At 40.9% G+C, this 19,388-nt stretch overlaps 1 protein-coding gene across 9 annotated transcripts in view; it reads left to right on the top strand.

Moving 5' to 3' along the window:
• The window catches only part of FOCAD (focadhesin), a 269,315-nt gene that overhangs the window by 245,948 nt on the left and 3,979 nt on the right, over positions 1-19,388 (top strand). For 7 of the 9 annotated variants that reach the window (XM_014845338.3, XM_070495362.1, XM_070495360.1 and 4 more), the window contains 8 exons: positions 2,047-2,175; positions 4,302-4,417; positions 6,929-7,189; positions 7,846-7,935; positions 11,532-11,709; positions 13,626-13,723; positions 15,197-15,448; positions 17,546-17,621. In XM_014845338.3, the coding sequence (XP_014700824.3) occupies positions 2,047-2,175; positions 4,302-4,417; positions 6,929-7,189; positions 7,846-7,935; positions 11,532-11,709; positions 13,626-13,723; positions 15,197-15,448; positions 17,546-17,621 (1,200 nt within the window). Of the gene's footprint in view, positions 1-2,046; positions 2,176-4,301; positions 4,435-6,928; positions 7,190-7,845; positions 7,936-11,531; positions 11,710-13,625; positions 13,724-15,196; positions 15,449-17,545; positions 17,622-19,388 lie in introns of all 9 variants that reach the window. The other 2 variants (XR_011497231.1, XR_011497230.1) reach the window with 2 other exon arrangements.

A 19,388-nucleotide genomic window follows, 5' to 3' on the forward strand; every position in this document is an offset into this window, starting at 1 on the left:
GACTCTGCCCTCAACTCTGCTTCCCCCTATTTCAGTGTCTGCTGATTCTGCTGCCTTTTCTGCCTGTACTTCTCCTTTTCCCTGTGATTCTCCTTTCTGTGGCTATTATTTTCCTTTTACTAACTCTACGCTCACCTCGGCTTCCTCTTTTTTCGATGTCTGCTGCTTCTGCTGCTTTTCTGCCTCTGCTTCTCCTTTTCCCTGTGCTTCTCCTTTCTATGGCTGTTATTTTCCTTTTAGTGACTCTACGCTCACCTCGGCTTCCTCTTTTTTCGATGTCTGCTGCTTCTGCTGCTTTTTCTGCCTCTGCTTTTCCTTTTCCCTGTGCTTCTCCTTTCTGTGGCTGTTATTTTCCTTTTACTGACTCTATGCTCACCTCGGCTTCCACTTTTTCGATGTCTGCTGCTTTTTCTGCCTGTGGTTCTCCTTTTCCCTGTGCTTCTCCTTTCTGTGGCTATTATTTTCCTTTTACTGATTCTACGCTCGCCTTGGCTTCCTCTTTTTCCGATGTCTGCTGCTTCTGCTGCTTTTTCTGCCTGTGGTTCTCCTTTTCCCTGTGCTTCTCTTTTCTGTGGCTATTTTCCTTTTACTGACTCTACGCTCACCTCGGCTTCCTCTTTTTTCGATGTCTGCTGCTTCTGCTGCTTTTTTTGCCTCTGCTTCTCCTTTTCTCTGTGATTCTCCTTTCCGTGGCTATTTTCCTTTTACTGACTCTGTCATCACCTCAGCTTCCTCTTTTTTCAGTGTCTGCTGATTCTGCTGCCTTTTCTGCCTCTGCTTCTCCTTTTCCCAGTGCTTCTTCTCTCTGCAGCTGTTTTGTACTTTTGCTGACTCTGTCCCCACCTCTGCTTCCCCCTTTTCAGTGTGTGCTGATTCTACTGCTTTTTCTGCCTGTACTTCTCCTTTTCTCTGTGATTCTCCTTTCCGTGGCTATTTTCCTTTTACTGACTCTGTCATCACCTCAGCTTCCTCTTTTTTCAGTGTCTGCTGATTCTGCTGCCTTTTCTGCCTCTGCTTCTCCTTTTCCCAGTGCTTCTTCTCTCTGCAGCTGTTTTGTACTTTTGCTGACTCTGTCCCCACCTCTGCTTCCCCCTTTTCAGTGTGTGCTGATTCTACTGCTTTTTCTGCCTGTACTTCTCCTTTTCCCTGTGATTCTCCTTTCTGTGACCGTTTTTTCCTTTTGCTGGCTCTGCCTCCACCTCTGCTTTCTCCTTTTTCAGTGTCTGCTGATTCTGCTGCTTTTTCTGCTGATTTCCCTCTGCTGCTTATGTTGATCCTGCCACTTTTGCTTCTTCTTCTTGGTCTTCTACTTTTTTTATACATCAATTCTGACCTCGTCATAAGTTCGCTTTTACATGACCCTTGGTGGCTACTCCAGCCCTGACTATACCTTATAGCTCCACTCACAGCTGCTCCACTGTCTTATTTTTTCAATTTCAAGTTACGCCCCGCCCCCCCCCACCTGGAAAAAAAGGATGTAATCCTAAAGTCATGGTACTATGTCTTAGATAGCTGGTTAACTAAGGAATAGCTGTTATCTTAGGGGCTCACCTCTGGAACAGTTACCCATGGCACAAGCTGAGGAGTAGAAGTGGTGAATTAGAGGATATAGAACCTGATCATTTAGAGCCGCAGGGACTGGAGGTAACCCATAGTTCTTAGAAGGGAATGCTGCTGGATAGACAGTAATTGTCTCCTCTTCTGGAAGTGGATTGAGAAGTGAACAAGGGATGAGAGAATAATGCAGAGTAAGTTACTCTTCTCAGGAAGCTGGCTGATAAGAAATGAGAAAATATGGAAGTCAGCTAAGTGGCAATGTGGAATATTCCTATCCAGACAAGAGAGAAATAAGAGAGAAAAGAACAGAGGGAGCAAGGTTTTGTAGCAAATAAGCTTGAGATTAAGAGCACAGAATTGAAGGATTGACCACAACTGAAAATGTGACACCAAATCCTTTGAAACCAGAAGAGCTGGGAGGGAAAGTTGGCCTGTTCTACTTTCATGATGCTATCGAGCTGTTTGATTATTTTTTCCCTTTCTGTGCAGGTCCTGAGTCTGTATCTCCTTCCCTTCTCAAAGTAGTGATGAAGCCCATAGCTGCTGTTGGAGAGAACTACCAGTATCCTCCTGTGAACTGGGCCGCACTCCTCTCTCCACTGATGAGGCTCAACTTTGGTAAATATCAGGCGTTTTTAGGTCTTCAGACTCTACTTTTAGGGTGTGACGTGAGGAGAAAAACAGATTCTGTGTCAAATTGGTAGTGACTGGATAGACCTTTGGGATCTTGAGGTTGATCTTCTTGGATGGAACAGCTGGGTTACTCTCACTGAGTCAATTTATGAATAACTGAGGGTGAGAAGAAAGAGGGCTGAAGACAGACCAGATTCGTTTATGAAAACAATACTTGACTGAGATATACATAGTGCTAGGTATGTGGTTCAGGTCCCAGAAAACCTGCTTTGATGGTTATCAAACTGCATTTCCCTAGGTTTCAAATAATAACCCTATGGGATGGTGTATTAGTTTTCTATTGCTACTGTAACAAATTACCACAGACTTAGTGGGTTGGAACAACACAAATTTGTTATCTTATAGTTCTGTAGGTTAGAAGTCCAACATGGCTCTCACTGGGCCAAGGTCAAGGTATGGATAGAGTAGCATTCCTTTGTGGAGCCCTAGCGGAGTGCTACGGTCTGAATGTGTCCCTTCCAAATTCGTATATTGAAATCCTAACTCCCCGTGTGATGGTATTAGGAGCTGGGGCCTTTGGGAGGTGATTAGGGCGTGTGGACAGAGCCCTCATGAATGGGATTAGTGTCCTTATAATAGAGATCCAAAGAATTCCCTAGCCCCTTCTACAATCTGAGCACAGCAAGAAGTCAGCAGTCTGCAGCCTGGAAAAGCGTTCTCACCGGAACCCAACCATGCTAGTACCCTGATCTTGGACTTCCAGCCACCAGAACTGTGAGAAATAAATTTCTGTTGTTTATAAACCACCCAGTCTGTGGTGTTATACCAGTCCAAACAGACTAAGACAGGGAGAATCCATTTCCTCTCCTTTTCCAGCTTCTAGAGGCTTCCCATATTCCTTGGCTTGTGGTCCCCTTTCTCTGTCTTCAAAGCCAGCAGTGGAGGGCTCAGACCTTCTCATGCTGTCATCTTTCTGGTTCTCTGCAGCTGGGAAATGTTTTCCATGTGTAAGGATTCATGTGATTAATGGGTCCCTTTGAATAATCCAGGATAACCTCCCCATCTCAAGGTCCTTAACCTTAAGCATATCTGGAAAGTTCCTCTGCCGTGCAAGGTAACATATTCACAAGTTCCAGGAGTTAGCATGCAGACATCTTAGGGGGCCGTTGTTCTATTTGCTACAGATGCTTTGTGGTGAGAGGAAAGGGAATGCACACCTCCAGTTCATCCACAGCAACCTCTTTCATGGAGTTTGCATATGCAAATTCAATTTCATGTACTTGCCCCCACCTCCAAAAAGAGAGGGAAGGAGAACAATTTTACCAGTACTGTAAAATGGTGTGTAGGCAGATGTGTTTGTCATGAGTCCTCTATTATTTACGGTAGGGTGTTTACTTACATATGATATACAGAAAGATTTGTATACTATCATTTATGTGCAATTTAAGGGGCAATCAAAGGTGATTTTGACTGTGGGGAAGTTTTCAGTTTAATACCTTCATTTGAACCTAATCCCTACGTAAGATATGATGTCTTCATACTGTGTTTGCAGAAATTTCATTTAAAAAATATGTTCCCCTGCCTCTTCTCTGCCTTTGTGTGCTGTATTGAAATTGTTTATGTTTTAGTAAAATTGCTTAGAAAAAAGAAGAAAAGGCCTGGAAAATACATCTGCTGATGGGGATCAGACTGTTAAGAAGACTGGGTCACTTGAGAGTGTGGCCGCAGACCTAAATAGATTTCCCTGTGTGCTGAATGCAAGGTTGAGAGAAGGGAAAAACAGAGACAAGGAAATTTTCAGCTAAAATTTTCTCAAATTTTTTATAGTATTTGAGTGTTTACATTTCTCTGGATATCATCAGAGAAATTTCCCTAGCTAGTTGAAGGCCCTTGCTAGTTCCAAGACTTGTGACTCTGATGCCTGTGGATACATTCTTTTGCCTCATAACTAAAAGGTCTCTTGAAATACCTTTTTTTTTTTTTTTTTTTTACTGGGGTTCTATTACCTGTAGAAGTCATACAAGCAGATGCTTTAGTTTGAGACACTGAAGGCTGAAAATGGGTCAGAGAAGCGGCTACATTAGGTATTCTTTTCCTTTCTTCTCCCTCAGGTGAAGAGATACAGCAGCTGTGCCTTGAAATTATGGTGACCCAGGCACAGTCATCCCAGAATGCAGCTGCACTGTTGGGATTGTGGGTGATGCCGCCTCTGATCCACGGTCTGAGTGTACGTAGTGATTAAAGGTATTGGGCTACAAGAGGATATGGTTCTTGGAGAGATTAACATTCATTTGGTTATGTGTTCTTGAAGTCAAGAGTGGACAAATGGGGTTTTACAAAAATTGAGGCCTTGACAGTAGCTGGCTGGCAGATTGGAAAATTATGTGACTTAGGACTCTGCCATAGCCATCAGCATTCATGCTTTCAGCTACCATTTATTACAAAAAAGGAAAGTGATGATCAGAGCTATTAAGGTTCCTTGCTCAAGATCATACTGCTAGAAAGTTGCAGAGTCATTTAAACCTAGCTTTATTTGTTTATATGATATACATAATCGTTTCAGTAAGTATTAAGAGAAAAGCAAATCTACTTGTACTGGATATATGATCCCTCCCTTTCACAGAAAAGGCAGCAATTAAGGCGAGCCTTGAAGGCTTGGGAGGATTTAGTGAGGCATCAAGTTAGAGGCCCTAGGGGATGTGGGTGGGAGGATGCAGGTGGAGAATAGAACATCTCTGCTAGGGTGTTCAGCTTGAGCAAAGTGAGAGGAAGAGGTGGTGCAGCCTGGCATTTGTGACAGAGAGAGGGGGCTACCACAGAAGAATGAAGCGAGATTATTTAAAATGTGAAATCAGTGAAGATGTGAAATTAGTAGATTTTGAGAACATTTCAAGCTAGGACAAAGGACTAAAGAAGCACATTTCATGATTCCTTAAAGATTTACCAATTGATTACAAGTTAAATGATCTCCTGTTTGTTATTCGTCTGTTCTAGGAGGCCTTAATTCTTTGAGAAGACTGCAAAGCCTTCTTATTAATTCCTCAATCTTTTGGCTTCAGTCCCTACTCTGTGCTTTTTTCTTTTAAGCTTTCCCACGTCTCCTAATTCTCTCTAACTGAAGATGGATGTTGTTGAGGTCTGCAGCCCTCCTGTCAGCTGTTACCATCACCTGTGTGCTCAGGCAGCTCCCATCTTGCTGCCGCTCAATGGGCACTTGCTATGGCCCTGCTGCTTGTGAGCGCTCAGGGAGGCCTTCCAGATGCCAGCCTGCATCTCTCTTCAACCCTGACAAGCTGCTTTATTTTATGCAGCTTTATTGAGTTATAATTGATCTTCTATAAAATATGACCATTTTAAATGTAATTTGAGTTTTAGTGTTTTTATACGTTTTCACCCCTCCTCCAAGAATACTTCCTTCACCCCACAAAGTTCCATTGTGCCTGCTTGCAGTCCATCCCCACTCCCAGTCTCAGACCCAGGCTGCCATGATCTGCTTTTTGTCTCTATAATTTTGCCTTCTTCAAACTTTGATATAAATTTAAATGTCATGTAAACTTTAGAAATTCTTTAGAATGGAATCATACAATATGAAGTCTTTTGTGTCTGGCTTATTTTACTTCTGAGGAATAGATTTTATTTCCATTTTACAGCTTGATAAACTGAGGCAAATGGAGGTTAAGCCAAGTTCACACAGCTAACAGATGGGAGAGAGGCTGGCTGACTCGGAAGCCCGCGTCTTAAACACGCGGTCTAGTAACGCCTCCTTCCCTTTGAGTCAAGTGTAACCCACAGCCTGTTTGGTTGATTTCAGGAATTTTTCCAGGTTTTAGTTATCCTTCTACTTCTCTTTTAGATCTGCGCTGCTCTTTCGTATTTGCCCTTGCTTATGGACCTTTCCTATTATCTTTGTTAATTAACTAAGTTTGTGAATTCATTTCCTTAATTATATACCTTCTCATTTAAAACATGATCTGAAATGGCATATTCTCTAAAGTGAGCTCTTCAGGGAACTCATGCAACTACATGATCTTTTTTGAAATGTGCTGATTTTGTCAGATTTTGTTTTTTATGCCAGCTCTTTTAGGTTTGCTGCTGCTTTGGTGTCATATCTATGTTTCTAAGAATTTTTGAGGCCTGCTCTCTTAAAGTCTGCGGCACATAACAGCTGTTACTAACTATGCCGCCGCTTAGCTCTCGTGAACTCTAAGGTGCCGTGGTCAGTTCCGCATGCTCAGCTGGTTCTTCTTTGGTCAGAAATGGTCCCAACATGCCAGCTCCCCTTATTATTTCCTTATGCCTCCTCAGAAGAAGAAATTAATAAAATCAGATATTCTGTTTCATTGATCTCCAGCAGAGGAGCCTTTCATCTTCCGGAGTTTTTCTTGCCAGAGAATGTGACCTTTTCAGACTGAATGGCAAACTGCCATGTACTTTTAGAAGTAGCATTTTATTCCCTTCACTGAAAAGACCCAGGGTTTAAGCTGAGTAGTTCACAGATGGGTTGGCAGATACCATGTATACACATGAGTCACTCTGGACCAGAAGTCACTACAGCAGCCAAAATTACGTGCATCAGTGACCCATTGGACCGTGGAGCTGGGGGAAAATGAGGGGCAAGGAAGTAACCTGAACCTTTATCTCTCAGTCTACCCTCAAACATGCTGATGACCTAGAGGATTGGAGCATTGCAAGCCCGGCTTTGCCTGTTTACATCTGACCTCTTCTGTTTTGCTTCCAGCCAACTAGCAAGAAATACCTCCTGGTATCTCTGCCTCTGTGGATAAAACTCGTCTCTGATGAACAGATCGTGGGTTTTGTTGAAAACTTAGTGGTGGCAGTTTTTAAAGCAGCTTCTCCACTTTCTAATCTCGAGTTATGCGTGAGTGCCTTACAGGGTCTGGGCCAGGCCATGAAGCTGCCCAGCCCCTCCTACCACCTCTGGAGTCTGCTCTGTGAAGCTACTGGGAAAATTTTTGACCTTCTGCCAAATAAGATTCGGGTGAGGAACAAAAATATTTACATTCCTGACAATTTATGTTTGGGATTTTTTAAAGCCTTTTTGGCAAAGCAGGAAGGTGTGTGTTATAAGAATGTGGTGGGAAGGATAGCAAGAAATAACCACATTCTTCACTAAGAATGTGTTTGCTTCCAAGATCTAAATTGAGGTTGAATATTTAGAACCAAAGTTTTGAGTAAGCTTAGAGCGGGTTAACCAGTGCTGTACCAGGAAATGTGCTCTTAGGTCTTTTACCAGATGCCTGTAGAAGATGAGCAAGCTCAAAACTCTTACACTTTATGCCTAGAGAATCCTTGGGCATATTGTCCAATATCCTGTTGATATCAAGGGACTTAACAGTAGCCTTTCCCCTACCCCAACAGACTTCTGAATTATAGTTTTACGAAGAAGTTAAACATCTGTTTGGAATGATAGATTCTGATAAGGAGAAAAAAGTACAGCCAAACAAATACACACAATTACAAGTAAGTTGTCTTTTAAACGATAAAGTTTGGCCACACGTTTTGGTTTGGTTAAAATTAAAACCCTGTCAGCCACTGTTCCTGGAGATAAGCAAATCTAATAATTTGTCAGAACATTGAGACTATACCTGTTATGTTACATTGTGTTTTGACATGCTTGGGATTTTTCTTTACCAGAGAAATGATCTAGAGCTGTATATCTGTGTAGCAAAATGCCTCTCGGAAATGACAGATGATGAAGTCACTCGGGGTGCCCAGATTACTGAGGTAATAACATATCTATATTTTTTTTACTATTGCGGTAGGAATTACAGTTGAAGACGTGATTAGAGCGTCCTTTCGGCTGAAGCTAGTTTTGCTCCGTATTTGTTACTGGCTAATTTCAGGAAATTATCTCTGTTTCACTATGGGGTCTCGTGTCCAGCCTAGTAGTATGGTTGGATACGTAGTAGTATGGATGGATAGATGGGTGAATAACTTTTTAACCTAATTAATCTCACTTTGTCATGAACATTTTAGTGTCACCTATGGGCAAAAATGAGTACAGGATAATGTCTTCAATGCAAAATCCACAAGAATGGGAATATTCTGACCAAAAAACTTTCTGGTACATGGAAGGCATAAATAAATAGTTCTGTTTTCACATTTAGTTTTCTTCACCTGATACTTCTCCTTTTGAAATGAAGAAGGGTGGCTGATTGAAAAACAAGTTCTATCAACTCTTACACAAGATAATTAACAAGTACCCTTCACACCCACACCCACAGGATGAATGAGTAAAAAGTAGCATACCAGGAGAGTTGCCAGATTTAGCAAATAGAATACAAGATATCTTGTAAATTTGAATTGCAGGTAAACAATGAATAATTTTTTATATAAGTATATCCCAGTGGACCCGCTTATTCACAGGGCAGCCCTGCATACCAGGTAATGAATACCAACGGTCTGGAGAACTGTGAGCCATCACATAGCTGGTGGACATCTTATTATTTATTTCAGTTTATGGCAGGTTTGCCTATTCAGTTGAATCCTTGAATTTCTGCATTATATAGCAATGACTCTCAAAATGTGGTCCCTAAGCCAGCAGCATCAGCCTGGGAACTGGTTAGAAATGTAAATTCTGGAGTCCCACTCCAGGCATCCTCAATCAGAAACTCTGGAGGTGGGGCCCTGGAGTCTGTGTTTTAACAATCTCTGCAGGTGATTGTGTGCATCCTAAGCTTTGAAAACCGCTGTTAGTATATCGGGAATATCAACATATTGGAGGTTAGTTTGTTTAAGCAGGGACCAGCAGTATAAGGAAATGCTTAAGAGAATGGACTCTGGGGCCTCACTGCCAGGGTTTGAAATCAGCTCCCTAATTTACTAGCAATGTTACCTTGGTTAAGTTTTATAACCTCTCTCTGCCTCAGTTTCTTTATCTATAAAAGGAAGATAATAACGCCTAACTCCTAGGGCTGTTTTGAGAGTTAAATGATTTAATCCACGTTAAGTTCTTGGAAAAGTACCTGACCCAAGGCAAGTACTCAGTAATTATTTATTACTGTAATTATTGCATTCATATAATTTATTATATCCTATTATTATACTCATGCAATATAGTTGTAAGTAATGCATCTAGTTTACTTTGTAGTAGTAGCACTAATGGTTGCTGTTATTCACTTGGGTTCCTAAAGTGCTAATCAGAACATTGTCTCTAGAACATTCTAAATAGTGTTCTGATGTCAGTGTTTTCTGTTCATTTCTGGGAAGAATAGAGAGGTAAGAATAAAGTAGTGGTGAAGAGCTTAGACTCCTTGGGTTCCAATTCTTTTTCTTTTTTTTTTTGAGGAAGATTAGCCCTGAGCTAAGTACTACCAGTCCTCCTCTTTTTGCTGAGAAAGCCTGGCCCTGAGCTAACATCCATGCCCATCTTCCTCTACTTTATATGTGGGACGCCTACCACAGCATGGCGTGCCAAGTGGTGCCATGTCCGCACCTGGGATCCAAACTGGCGAACCCCAGGCTGCCAAGAAGCAGAATGTGCACGCTTAACCGCTGCGCCACTGGGCTGGCCCTGGGTTCCAATTCTTATTCTGCCACCTATAGCTATGTGACATTAAGAAAGTTACTTAACCTCTCTGCTTCAGTCTCCTCATCTGAAAAGGAGGAATGTTAATAGTAATTTGCTGCATAAGATTGGTGTGAGAATTAAATGGTTAATACAGTGGTCCTCAAACTTTTTGGTCTTAGGACCGCTTCAGTGTCTTAGAAATTATTAAGGACTACAAAGAACTTTTATTTATATGGGTCGTATCTGTCAATATTAACCATATTAGAAATTAAAAGTAGGAAATTTAAAAAATATTTACTTAAAAGTAATAATAATAAGCCCATTGCATCTTAACATAAATAAGAAGAAGTATTTTCCAAAAAACAAAAAAATTCATGAGAAAGATGGCATTGTTTGGCATTTTTGCAAATCTCTTTAATGTCTGGCTTAGTAGAAGACAGCTGGACTCTCACAGCTGTTGCTTTAGTCGTTGTGACATTGTCTAGAGAAGCGTGTGAAGAAACTCCAGCCTCATGACAGATGTGCAGGTGGGAAGGGGAAGGGTGAGTTAATTGTCTTCTCAGATAATTGTGGATTCCTTCTTTGATACTGCACCAAAACTCAACAAGTGGTAGTTTATTGCAGGTTAGTTGCACTGTGGAATCTGAGACCATACCAGATACTCCACAGACTGTGTTACATTAGGATCCATTGGTCCACCTTGCTCTCTGGGTCTTTTACCAATGCATAATTTTGTAACATCATACATTGGTCATTTGGAAAATATTGAGTCACTGAGTTTAAAAAAATCTTCCAAATGTGGATCCATTTCCTTATATAATATCAAAACGTCTTTATTTTTAAATATCATCAAGACCCTCATCAGGAAAGTCTTTTATGTATTGGGAAGCTGCCCAAGTCCAAGTAGCAGATACACATTCTCCAGAAACCTAATTTTCGCTTAAAAGCTCAGATTTTATCATTGGCAACACATACTGTCAAGTGTTTTCCTTGAAGTGACAGTCTCACTTCCTTCAATTTTAAGAACATAATCTGTCAAGTGTTCAGTTGGAGTAACTATAGTTTGTCCAGCAGCCATTCTTTCAAGTAAATGGTGTTCCATGAAAAGAGTGGCTATTTCAACTCACAACTCAATCTCACAAGTGTTTTTTCTTGAGACAACCGGCATACTTGGTTGTGCAGCTGAAGTCCTTTATGCATACTTCCCATTTTGTCATACAGAATATTAAAAAGATATGTACTCAAGGGCAAAAGTTTAACAAAGCTAGTAATTTTTATTGTTCACAAGGACATTTTAAATGAAACTAGCTTTTAAAAAAATTACAAATGGTAGTGAAAAATACATGAATATTGCTATAGTTTGGTGCTATTATGAAAATAGTTTGACCTCACAGACTCTCTAAAAGGGTCTTGGGGTCCCCCAGAGGTCTGTGTACCATACTTTGTGAACTGCCAACTTAATACATGTTAAGTGCTTAGAATGGTGCCTGGCGCTTAATAAGTACTGTATTTGTTAGTTATCATTGTTATTATTATTTGTGTATTCTCACTAAATATCATCACCAATTACCCCCTGAAATCATTTATGGTTATTATGAGAGAACGGGAGGTGACATTACAATTCTGTGTGTGTGTCTACATTTTAATACATCACTCAGGCAGATAGGTCACATGCTGCCAGGCATGAACAGTTTCAGCATTTGGAATAGTAATCAACTTCAGACTCACCCTTTCTGTTTTGCCCTTGCCCTGAGGTTCTGTAATGACTTCAGTTAATTTAATAGTAACTGAACAATTTGCTGTTTTGCAGAGCAGCATAGAAAAGGCCACCTTTGTCCGACTGTACTTGGTCTCTCAAGGACGATTGCCCTTGATGGGCTTGACAGACATGCTCAGTGTTGCTGTTCAGCACCATGAACAAGACACACTGGCCTGGATGATGCTGCACAGCCTATACCAGGCAAGGATTGTGAGCCATGCCAACACAGGTAAGACCCGCCTGGGGCGAACACGGGAACAGAAAGATCCGCCTGCCCTCCCTTTTAAACTGCAACTGTTGCCTCAACTTAACAACTAGTTTACTGCTTCTTGACACAGATGAGGCCTTGTTACATCAAATGAGGAGCACCTTGGCTGGAAATGGGCAGTTACAGCTCACAACAGCCACTCTTGGGAGATGGGAATGAGTTCTGTTGATGATTTTTATATTGTATTTGGACCTCCATGCCCTCAAGGATATAAACACATTTATCAGGTTGATTCTGCCTGCTTCAGTTTCCCAAAAAGACAGGAGGTCCATCGATTCTGCCTGATGTTTTCATGAAAATGGCTTTTGGTTGGTCATTTAACAAACAAACAAACAAACAAACAAAAAAGCAACAACAAAATTAAATAGTTATTCTATAGAAGAACTTCTCAGGGGTGAGAAGAGTGAAACCTGGACGCCCTAACTGCATCCTCGAGCCAGAAGAAGCTCCAGGCCTGAAGCTCTGCTGATGAATCATATGGCCTAACTTTTAGACCATTTTAAACATTTACACTTTACTAATCATCTGAAAAGGGAGCTCCCCCCTTTCCCCTCCCTTACCTTTGGTCAGATGCTCATAATATCTCGAGTCTCCATTCAGGTTCTGAATGGCACCTGGCTTAAGTGGATCAGATGTGGCTGAGAAGCCCTTGTGATCTGAGGCAGGCTACTCATGTTTCTGTGCCCCATTTTCCCATCTCTTGTACCTTTAAGGTTTTGAGAGAAAGGTGACAAACATAACTGTAATACTCTTTTCAAGACTGTATAGGGAGGCCGGCCCAGTGGTGCAGTGGTTAAGTTCGCTTGCCGTGCTTCAGTGGCCCGGGGTTTGCCGGTTCGGATCGTGGGTGCAGATCTACACACTGCTCATCGAGCCATGCTGTGGCGGCATCCTACGTAGAAGAACTAGAAGGGCTTACAACTAGGATATACAACTATGTACTGGGGCTTTGGGGAGAAAAAAAAAGGCAGATTGGCAACAGGTGTTAGCTCAGGGCCAATCTTCCTCACCAAAAAGCATACCTTTACAAAAAAAAAAAAAGACTAAAGGAAATTTTGATTCATGCTCCTCTTCAGCAATTGAGATAGTTGTCTTGTATCTGCAGTAGTGTCTGCCCAATGGAAAATGAACTTGTGATAAGAAATTAGAATTTTTAATTCTAAATCAGAAGTGCATTTATCAGGAAGAAATCTAGTAAGTGTTCCCAGTTAAGTATGAAGATGCATGAAGTAAACTGAGATAAATTTGATATTGCCTTGGTTCTAACTAGCTAGCTTTCAAAGTTAGTTCCCCATTTTCCTCTTATTCACTAAATTTTGAAAGCCTTCCCAAGTAGTCTTTACTGCACCAGGAATCCTCATTTAAAAAAAATTGAAACGGAAAAATCAATATTTATGCTGATGTCTGTTCTCCAGTTACTCTATAATAGCTGGGGTTTTTTTCTTTTTGTGTCTTTGGGATAGATTTTCTCTGTGATTTTGGCATAAATTGGGAATATTGAAGCAAAGGATGTCTATAAATACAACTAATTATCCAAGATTTAACATTACTAGCCAGTTGGCATGCCACGCTTCTCCTAGTGTGTTTAATGTTGAGAGAGAAACTCCAATAAATGCACTTTATCACTATCAGATGGGTAGGTTTGAAGAATGAATTAGCTTTTGAAAATAAAAAGACCAAAATATGGTCATCTGACGTGAATAGTGTCAAAGAGCTCTCTCAGGGCTATCACAAGTCTCAGGTATTGCGAGAGGCCGTGGAACAGTGGCATGGAATCCTCGCCAGGTATTCTGCTTTAGTTGTGATGGCTATTACTAATCTGTTTTACATTTCAAAGTAAAACTATGGTCTGGTAATAAAATGTCCTTTTTGCTCAGGCGTGTTGAAGAGAATGGAGTGGCTCTTGGAACTGATGGGTTACATCAGAAATGTTGCTTACCAGTCAACCTCTGTTCAGAACACGGCTCTTGATGAGGTACCATCTAGAGGCATAATTTGTGGCTTCCTTAAAATATAGAATTTGTATCTGCTCTCCCCAAAGAGGAATATGTTGCTGCTTGCAGCTGTCTTTCCCTCCTTCCTTTTATTTTTGGGAAGCAGTGGTGACAACTCTCTGATGTCACAAGGAAACCTATGTTCTTCAGGCTCTTGGAGACACCTTGGCTGCCCTTTGAAAAATATTTTCAACAGAATACGTTCCTGACAGGCAGCACACAAAAGACAAGAGCTGGAGAGGAATTCCAGGATCCTGTGTACTTGGGCTTGATCCCACAGAGAATGTGGGGTACAGGGCTCGGGCCTCCACACTGGCCCAGAGTATGGCTTCAAACACCTGGTTTGAAGAGGTTCCTGAAGTGTATGCAAGTAATCTGTGTTTGCACCAATACTTACGTGTGTGTGTGCACATACTGGAGGGTAGTTTTCATCGCACCTGCAAAATGACCTATGACCCAAAAAAGTTTAGCAAACACTGGTATTGGGTGAGTTAAAAAAAAAGATTAATAAGTAAAATGAAGACAGCACTTCCCTACTCTGCTAATTTTCTTGATTTTGCTATCCGTTGTGAATTTTTTAGTAGTGGGATTTTTTCTATAGGCATGTTTCATGAGTATCCTGTTTACTGTGTAAAATTTGCATAACCTGGGATTTGAAATTCTGCCCTGCTTTTCTAAGGAGTTGTGTGTCTTTTTGAAATTTTAATTCGTGAGATTACGAATTTTAAGAGATTGAGGAGTACTTTTAAAAATTTTTTTTTGAACCAGCATAATCTGTCCTCTTTTTCTAAGTTTTTATTAACCTTTGTTTTCTTACAAAAATCTTTTAAAACTTAGAAAACACAGATAAGCAGAACAAAGTGTAATTTAAATCACACTAATCCAACAAGTCGGAGGTGGCCCTTGTTCCCACCACTTCTGCTAGTGTCTAAATTAGTCTAAAAATCTAAATGGATGGATTCCAGACAGATTTCTAAAAATGCATGTGGAGGGTCATTTGTTATTGTTCAAAAATAGAATCACACTACATATTTTTAAAAATCAGTTTTGGCTACTTAACGATAAATCTAAATGTCCTTGTATCGCTTTTAATTAATTTTAATCTCTTTGAAAATACCAAAACTGAGGAGTGTTTGAACCTCGGTATGAACAGGAATTAAATAAATTATGTTTCTCCTGAAATGTTAGAACAATAATAATGAAACTGTTGGGTCGCCAGTCTTCGCAAAAGAGGATCCCTAAAACCTTCCAAAGCCCTAAAATGGCTCTTTATTAAGGATAGAAATAGAGTTCGCTGTTGAGGCCAGTTCCTCTTCTGGAGTGGCAGTGGGGCAGAAGGAGGGGTGGCCGAAGGGGAAGATGACATTGCATCATGATGGGGGTTGTGTATGTAAGCATGTCTTACACTGAATGGTTAAACATGTGACCTAACTTGGTTTCTATTTCCACTGTAGGCTTTGGACTTCTTGTTGCTGATATTTGCAACCGCAGTGGTTGCGTGGGCGGACCACGCTGCCCCTCTCCTCCTTGGCCTCAGTGCCAGTTGGTTGCCATGGCATCGGGAAAATGGCCCGGCTGGGCCAGCAGCAAGGTTCCTTGGCAGCAGTCCAATGCACAGGGTCACTCTGCAGGAGGCTCTCACTCTCCTTCCCAGTAGCATGCCTCTTCTGCTGCAGAAAGAGCCGTGGAAGGAACAGACCCAGAAGGTGAGGTTGGCAGCCACGTACTTACCAGAGCAGGCAGCTGTTTTCTCTTCAGCAGTTGCTGCTGTAGAATTGAGGTTGGAGTTAAGTGAAACTCGAATCACACCACAGGCTTTTATGCTCAGCCCCACATCTCGGCCAGATACAAAGGCTCAGAGATTGAAGCTAGCCCAGGCCCAGGGTAACTGCTCAGAGTAATTAAAACAACAACAATGACAGCAGCAACAATCTGCTTACAGTTAGGGCTGAAGTGGAAAGAAAAGCTTATACTTGCCTTCATTTATTGAAGGCACATGTGTTCTTAATTCTGAGGATGAAAGGATGAGTGAGTTTTGAGAGCTCAGAATCTCAGAGTGAGGACAGAGGAAGGCAAGTTCAAGACTGCAAAATGGTATGATCAGAGGATAAGGTGGTGAGCAGGGGAAGGGGGTGATTAACCATGCCTGGGGTGGGTCAGGGAGATCCTCCGAGGGAAATGTGAGTCTGGAGCATCCGTCTTCTTCTAGCATATTTAAGGTTCCCCACAGCTCACTCGGTCCTACAGCCATGTTCCAGCTGCTCTGTGCTAGATTCCGAGGGGAGATGGGTAAAGGCCTCATGCCGTCCCCCTCGCCCTCTGGAAAATGCAAACTGTAGGAAACACCTTTTGGGTTTTAAGATTGAGATTCCCCAGGCTACTGGCTGTCATGCAGAGTGTATGAAAACACTCTGCTTCCTGTACTTCTTATACATGGCTCTGACCTGTCTTTAATGTAGTTGATTGGAAGATTCTTTTTTGAATCCCATTTAATCAAAACTGGATTTTTATGAGGTCGAAATCTTAAAACTAACCTTTTGTGGCTTATTCTTAAAATCTGAACATTATCTTTAAAAATATTTGAACTGTGGACCTTAGCCACATATAACTCCACTGAGCTTCTCAATTAAAATGCGTTTGTTTTCTTAAACCTGATAAGCATTAGTATTATTGCCCCAAATTTTGTGTTTTCTGTTTCATTTTAAATCAAAATAAATTTAAATGTGGTATCCCTTCATGTTATTCCTGGCCTGGGACACTGTGTTCACTTTGGGCTGCGTTGTAGACATCCTGCATCTATTATGTTTTTGCAGTCCTTGATTTATTTACTTAACAGTAGGATATTATAAAACAAAATTGAGAAAAAGAAAATAAACAAAGAAAAAAATTCTTTTAATTAAAGCAGGGAATTGGGAATATTTTCTTTTTCTGTTTTACTGTTTCTTCAACTCAGCTTCTATGTCCAAAGATAAAAATGCCTAGTCTGTATGACTAATGTATGTGTTTTTTAATGAGCCAAGATTGGCAACATTCAGTCATCAATGAAATTACCCTGTATCTAATTCAGAAACAATTTTGACTGCACCGTGGGAGATCAGTCAAACTTATGAGTACCATGAGTTTCTACCTCATTTGCAGGATTTATTTGCAGTTAACACGCTTGGCTCTACCTAGTAAATTATTTTATGCCTTTTCTCTTGCATTTCAGCTTCCTGTTTCATATCCATTCGGGCACAAACTGTTCTCATTTACAGAAACACATTTTATTTTAGAAACAGGGGCTTACATCTGATATGTTTCCCTATTTATTGCCCAGCCTTGGAGCCTAGGCCTAGATGCACAGGAAACCAGGTTGGGGGCAGCATCATGTGAAGAAATCTGTGGGACTTTGAAGCCAGGTGTGCTTGGATTCAGATCTTGACTCTGCTATTCATTGGAAATGGACTCAGGCAAGGATCACAAGCTCTTTGGACCTCACAGAATAATGAGAGAGAGTGCACATGGCACACAAGAGGCCCTCTGAGCCCATGTCTGCCTCACTCTCAAATCCAATAGCAGTTCTCAGGGTATTCAGCAGGGGAAGGAGGTTTGCCTTTGCTGGGTCATTTGACTAAAAGGGAACTGTGTCCAACTGTACCATCCCTTGTGCCTGGGCCCTGACTCACCTCCACTCCCCGACCCAGACATGTATTGCCTGGGGGCTGCTGCTCTGATAGGCGTGTCTGCAGGCCCAAGGGTGTGACTGATCTCTCACTGAGATTCGGGTTGTCTTCACTGACACTGTTCTTCATTTTTCACCCTAGTTCATTGACTGGATATTCACCATCATGGAAAGCCCGAAAAATGTCCTCTCAGCAAAATCCAGGGATCTTTTAAAAGGTATTACTTCTGTGCTTTATGCCCAGTGTAGGTGAAAACCATCCAATATTGTCGGTGCTACAGAACAGCTTTCTAGTGGTGTTGGTTTCTGAAAGGCCTCATCTAGGTTCGGTTTAGAGAAGTAATCTGGAGCTCTCACCAACATGGCACTTTGAATTAGAAAGTGGATTTAAAAAGAGTTTCAGTGCCTTTAAATTTAACTTTTAAACAGTTTTAAAATGTTTTATTATATGATAAAATATGATTTTAATTAAAATTTAGAAAATTCAGAAAAGTAAAGAGAAGAATCAAAGAGAAATTCAGAGTCCCATTGCCCAGTGACAATTTTGATACTTTTTCTAAGAAGTATTTGCCCCCCTGTCTGTGAGTGTTGTTTAACATATTCATAATCATATACAATTGAAAAAATACACATAGACACTTTGAGTACCGACTTTTTTATTTTAAAAGCATTTAACTTGTTCTTACACTGGCTTCATAAATAGTATTTTTAAAAGCTGCATAGTATTTTGCCAAGGGAATTGGACATTTCCCATGCTTTCTGGCACTTAGATGGTTTTTGTGTTTTTATACTTCTCTGTTGATTTGTTAAACTATGACTGTAGGATCCACAAACATAGAAAATCTTTCTGTGACAATTATGTACATTATTTTATTACTCAAATCGGAGAAGTCATTTCAGTGTTGATTCTATGGCCCGAGACTGTCGTATGTGTTTTGGGACTTGGGGGTCTGGGTCCTACCAGAGGCTGCTGTTGATGCCCCTGACGTGCTGTAGGATACTGCACTGGAAAGCTCACCTTGAGAAGTTCCCTGTTGGCCTGCACTTGGGTAATCCGTCTGGCCAGCCTGAATCATAGTATGACCATACTTTACTTAAGTATGGTATAATTGATTCGTTGTCAAACAAGCAAGATTTCCCTAATGTGCTGGTTCTGATCCTTCGCCCTACCCCCAAAGGAGGTGGAAGGCATGTGTAGGAAGGTGATTCTGATCAACCACCGAACTTCACTGAGAATCATGGCTGTGGCTTGACCTATTTTCACTTGATCCATCCCTGGAGACTTGCTGCTAGGATTTCCTCCATTTATTTGCCTCAGGGAGTTTCGACTCATTTTAATGGCCATGGATCCATAATACCATCGGTTACTCCAGACATACACAGTTGTCCCTCCGTATCCTCAGGGGATGGGTTTTAGGATCCCCCTTGCATACCAAAACCCACAGATGCTCAAGTCCCTTATATAAAATGGCGTAATATTTGCATATAACCTACATACATTCTCCCATATACATAGTTATTTGGGTCAAGGAAGTACATGTTCACTTCATTATATAGTCAAGGGCCTATTAGAATCACGCACAATAATTGTGTAGCTCTGGCTCACCTACATTCCCTTACACTATTATATTTTAAATAATATCTCAATATATTTATATTAGTATCCTAAAACAAGATATATAACAAATTACATAGTGGGATTACACAGAACTTTCCTACTTTAAATCAATCCTCGAGGGACCCATGACAAATGAGAAAAAGCACAGACTCATGGGTAATGTTCAAATATAGTTTAGTACTACCATGCTTACTCCATTGTGCCCATGAACCTGACTTCATTACAGGATCAGGTTTTTGGGTTTTTTTTTTTTTGCTTTTAATTAACCATTTAATGGAAAAATCATATTCACGTAGAAAAGTGCCAAATAATAAGTAGATTTTTACAAAGGAAACACACCTATGTAATTAGCACCCAGATTAAAAAA

The sequence above is a fragment of the Equus asinus genome, chromosome 23, assembly GCF_041296235.1.
Source record: "Equus asinus isolate D_3611 breed Donkey chromosome 23, EquAss-T2T_v2, whole genome shotgun sequence".
Taxonomy (NCBI): Eukaryota; Metazoa; Chordata; class Mammalia; order Perissodactyla; family Equidae; genus Equus; species Equus asinus.